Source organism: Catharus ustulatus, chromosome 2 (assembly GCF_009819885.2).
Source record: "Catharus ustulatus isolate bCatUst1 chromosome 2, bCatUst1.pri.v2, whole genome shotgun sequence".
NCBI classification, from domain to species: Eukaryota; Metazoa; Chordata; class Aves; order Passeriformes; family Turdidae; genus Catharus; species Catharus ustulatus.
The window spans coordinates 113,493,385-113,497,830 of NC_046222.1; the positions used below are offsets into that span (position 1 = coordinate 113,493,385).

The window sequence follows — 4,446 nt, forward strand, 5'->3', positions numbered from 1 at the left end:
AGGTGAAAAGATCAGGTCCAAGAAAAAACAAAACAAAACAAAAACAAAACAAAAGCAAAACATGAAGATCAATACTTAACTAAGACGTCATCACATTAACTGACAAACTGTGATGGATGTACCAGTGGTGCACCAGGTTTCAGCTTAATTTTGTTTTTCAATAGGAATAAGTAGTCTGGAGAATCTGACTACTGAAATCCCAGTTAGTAGTTATCTAGATGAAATAAAAGTGTGGAGTCCACCCTGCTAGTTCTCCTGACCCTAACCAGCACTTGCTGTTTGCATATTTTTAGAGGCAGTTTTCATTTGCTTGTTGTTTTGGGGAACAGATTTATTTCATTTTCCTGGAGCCCGAAATGTGCTGAATGGAATGTTTTACTGCAAATATTAGAGTTGATGAAGCTACTTTAAGGTTCATTAAGCCTCAAAATACTCCTAACACATCGTCCCCATATGGAAGAAAACCTTGGGCAAATATTTAATCACCTTCATAGATTTGACTCTGTTAAAGTCAACAGAATTAGTAAGAATAGCAGTGACACTGCTTGTTTTGATAAAGCAGGGATTACTCACCTTGAAAGTACAATATAGTAAATACATTCTTTATTCAGAGGTATGGTAAAAGAATAGCCAGTCGACTTTGGATATGAACATTCTCTACAAACTTAAAGCTGTTTTGATGACCATAACCTTATCCCAAAACCACACTGTTTAATAAAAATTACTTCCAGAACTTGAAGAATATTTTATTATGGAATACAAAAATACTATCTATGTAAAAACAATAAGTTAGTTTATTTACAATACTTTACACTATCCTGCTCTGGGACTTCCTTTGCACTGGACTTCTTTTCATTATTTTACACACCTTTATAATTTTACTTATAATTTTGCACAAAGCATTTCCAAAAGCATGTCATCCATGTTCACTGCTCCAATGATGGGCCTGAAGAATAATTCAGCAACCACATTAGCATTAATAGATCTTAGCAAGGAGAGAACAACATTCAGCTTGGCAAATCTGGCTTCATCACCTCTGTGAATGAGTCTGACATGTTCATTTAGAGCTTGCTGTGCTTCCCTCTGCAATCCTTCAATGTACTGTGTACACTGCAGTCCAGGCAGATCTGAAAAGAAAAATAAGTTATTTTGTTTACATATTTTTTGTTTGTGAAACAATATTATTCTTACAGAACAACTCCTAACAGCTCATAGACTGTAATTATCACCCAAGGAAAGAAGCAAATTAAATTGCTATAGGATTTCTTGTATGCAAAGTCAACATGCCAAATTTTATTGGGCAGCTCAAATTGTTATTATATTGGTATTCTGGATATTCAATACTCTTCTTCACAAACCTGAAGCATGATGTTTGTCAACATTCACTTAAGTATTATACAAATTAGCTGATAAAACCTTTGACTGAAGAATGGTCTGCAAAACACCATTACAGTGGGGAAAACTACAAAAATAACTTATTCAGTTTTTCACTTCTATAAAACAGCATTGTTTATATTTAAGGCTTCTTTTGACAACTGTTTCTACTCCAGTTTATAAGTGGCAAGGAGTACTGACTCCAACATGCAACAGGAAGTTTCCCAATGAACCACAGTAAGGATACTGAAAGATAGAAGGTACAGAATTAAGGCTATATATGACCACAGAATCATTTTGTGTGGAAAAGACCTCCAAGATCAGCGAGTCCAACCATTAACCTAACACTGCCAGACCCATCACTAAACCACATTCCTGAGCGACACATCTACGAATTTTTGAACACTTTCAGGGATGGTGATTCAACCACTTCCTTGGGCATCCTGTTCCAAAGCTTGATCACCCTTTCAGAGAAAAAAAATTCCTACCAGAACAATGCCTCTATCTTCTTGTATTAGACCAGCTTCCAAATTTGACTTGTGCAACTAAGCTTCGCCTTAACTAGCGTAACTTTTTCTCTCTTATCTGTGTAGTTACACACGCAGGATGATGAATGCAAACCACCACAATAGGAAGCTAACCATCAATAACTATCAGTTTGGCAGTGGGAGCGCCAGCAGAGCCCTGTCCCACTCTCACAGGGTACTTGGGAAGTGCCATACCCAGCCTGCCAGCTTGCCTTTCAGTGAGTCACCGACGTGACAAGAAGTCCCTTGGTAGAGCTGCATCTATGGAATCTCCACAAAGAGACACGGCAAAAAATCCCTGATCATGAATGCCATACCCAGAGCCACATCAGCCTTTGTCAGTGAAGTCTGAGCCTTCCCTTGCTCTCCGGGGCTGTGGAACAGAGAAACCAGCCAGGAGCCGCTGCTGACTCCCAGCTTGCCCGAACCCACTACCTGGAGTTCGCTTTGGTCGTGGAAAGCATCGCGGAAAGCGCCAGCCCCCAGGACCCAGAGCGAACCGCAGCCTTGCTCCGCGTCCCTCTCCTGCAGCACCCTGGGGAAAGCCCCGTGTGTGCCCCGCAGATACCCCTGGGGATCCAGGCGGGCTCTCCCCGCTGCCCCGCCCGGCCACTCACCCGGGTTGAAGAGCACCGTCCCCTTGAGGTAAGCGTACTCTTTGGTGCTGATGTCCAGGCTCCAGCACTTGGCCAGGAAGCCCTTGATAGCCTGGATCTCGCCGGCCGAGGGCAGGTGCGGGCCGTGGTGCGGCCGGCCCGGTGCCGGTGCCGGTGCCGGTGCCGGTGCCGGTGCCCGCTCGCCCTGCTGCCGGGCGGTGAGGATGCGCTGCAGCATGCTGGGCTCCGCGCTCTCCACCGTCTCCAGGTGCACCCGGTCCTGCGCCAGCCCCAGCAGCAGCAGCGGCGCCCAGCAGCTGCGGACCAGCAGCAGCTGCTCCTCCAGCGGCAGCTCCTGGAAGCAGGGCACGTTCTGCACGAAGCGCAGCGTCTTCACCAGCACGGCCGAGGCCGCCTTGCAAGCCACCTGCGGGCTCCGCAGGGCCACGCGGCGCCGCGACCCGCAGGGGCAGCCCCGGGGCGCGGGGCCGGGCGGCGGCAGCGCCCGCTGCTCGCTGCGCAGGATGCTGTAGAGGATGCTGCTGTGCCGCCGGCCCTCCGCGCAGCAGCGGCAGCCGCGCTCCGCGCACGCCATGGCACCGGCTCGGCGGGCGGGCCCTGCCTCCTGCTCCTGCCCGCAGACTCCTCGCCCTCTGCCCGGCTCCTTAACTTATTTATAGCCGGCGAGGGTGGGTGTGTGTGTGTCTGTGTGTGTGTGTGTGCGTGCAGCCGCAGGCGCTGTACCCGCGGTTCAAAGGGGCAGACACTTTACTGGCTGTAAAAGAGGCGGGAGGGAGGAGGGGAGATGAAAAAAAAAAAAACTCCAAACCCTCCTCCTCCTTCCCTGAGACAGCGATGCCCGGGGGGAGCCGGTGAGCCGGCCGCCTCTGCCCGCAGGCTGCGGCTGATGAGCGCGAATCGTCTCTCCTGGTTCCTCTTTCCGAGCCCCAGCCCGGCTGGTGTTGAGCCGGGATGCTTCGGACAGGGCAGGGCAGGGCAGGGCAGGGCAGCTCCCGCCCCTCTCCCATTTTGCCACCTTAGAGAGCAGCTCCCGACCCCTCCACCCCCGCGGGAGCCCACCGAGAAATGACAACCCTTCCCACTGCCTTCACAAGCACCCGAGAGGTCTGGGGGAGGAGAGAGGACGGAGTGTTGGTGAAGAAAGGAGCGCTGAATCGGTCCAAATAATTAAATTGCCGCCGGAGGGAAAAAAGGTGACACCACTAATGACAGCGAGGACTTTTGTGTGTGCCTGTCCTAAGGAGCGATGCCTTGTGTGCCAAATGAACTCCTCGGTGCTGCCGTGCGGGGAGGGACAATCGGACGTGTCCCTGCCCCAATGGGTGCTCGGTGAGGATTGCAAACAGGGCTCTGCCAGGGTGCCCTGGGGCTGGTGCCGCTGCAGCACCCACTGGCATCCCCCATGGAACCACTCCCATTAATAATTCCCTTGTTCTACCTTCCAACACACGACCCATCTTTCTGATGTCATTTTGTTCCATCCATTTTCATTATCCCTTCAGGCTCTGCTTCTCCATGAATCTCTCAGTTACTTTTCTGTGACCCAAGTCCTCCAAGTGGCAAAGACTCCAAGGCAAGGAAGCCTTCCATCCTTCCAAGCCTTGATGTTTACACAGGAGGGGCAGGGGAATAGTGATTGTCCAAATCTTGAATGAAAAATATGCTGGGCTAAATAAAAGTGGCAGCAGCAGAGCAGAGTAAATAAACACCACAGAAAATAAAGCTATTTCTGCCTGCTGAATACGGGCTAAAACAGAAGCATTTTCTGGTTCATGTGATCTGGAAGAACCTTAACAGTCAGAGAAAGTAACCAGTTTTAAGCAAAATTCTGTACCTTCTCCACCAGCATCTGCTACCAGGAGAAAACTAAATCACCCTTGGAAAGTTGCATTTTCTTTCCATAAAGTTGTGGTTTTTAAATTTTGTTT

General features: G+C 49.1%; 1 protein-coding gene across 1 annotated transcript; it reads right to left on the reverse strand.

Moving 5' to 3' along the window:
- Window positions 1–574: 574 nt before the first annotated feature.
- Window positions 575–3,273, reverse strand: NR0B1 (nuclear receptor subfamily 0 group B member 1). Its single transcript, XM_033053640.2, has 2 exons — window positions 2,519–3,273; window positions 575–1,127 (listed from the first exon to the last, which is right to left on the reverse strand). The coding sequence occupies exons 1-2, from the start codon at window positions 3,090–3,092 to the stop codon at window positions 883–885; spliced, it is 819 nt and encodes a 272-aa protein (XP_032909531.1). The 5' UTR covers window positions 3,093–3,273; the 3' UTR covers window positions 575–882.
- Window positions 3,274–4,446: the final 1,173 nt, after the last annotated feature.

What these genes read in the sequence shown, in the direction of transcription:
- NR0B1 (XM_033053640.2), bottom strand. Translation starts at nt 3,092, where the DNA reads ATGGCGTGCGCGGAGCGCGGCTGCCGCTGCTGCGCGGAGGGCCGGCGG. An exon ending in GACGGTGCTCTTCAACCCGG is followed by an intron (nt 1,128 to 2,518) that starts GTGAGTGGCCGG and finishes TTTTCTTTTCAG; the next exon opens with ATCTGCCTGGACTGCAGTGT.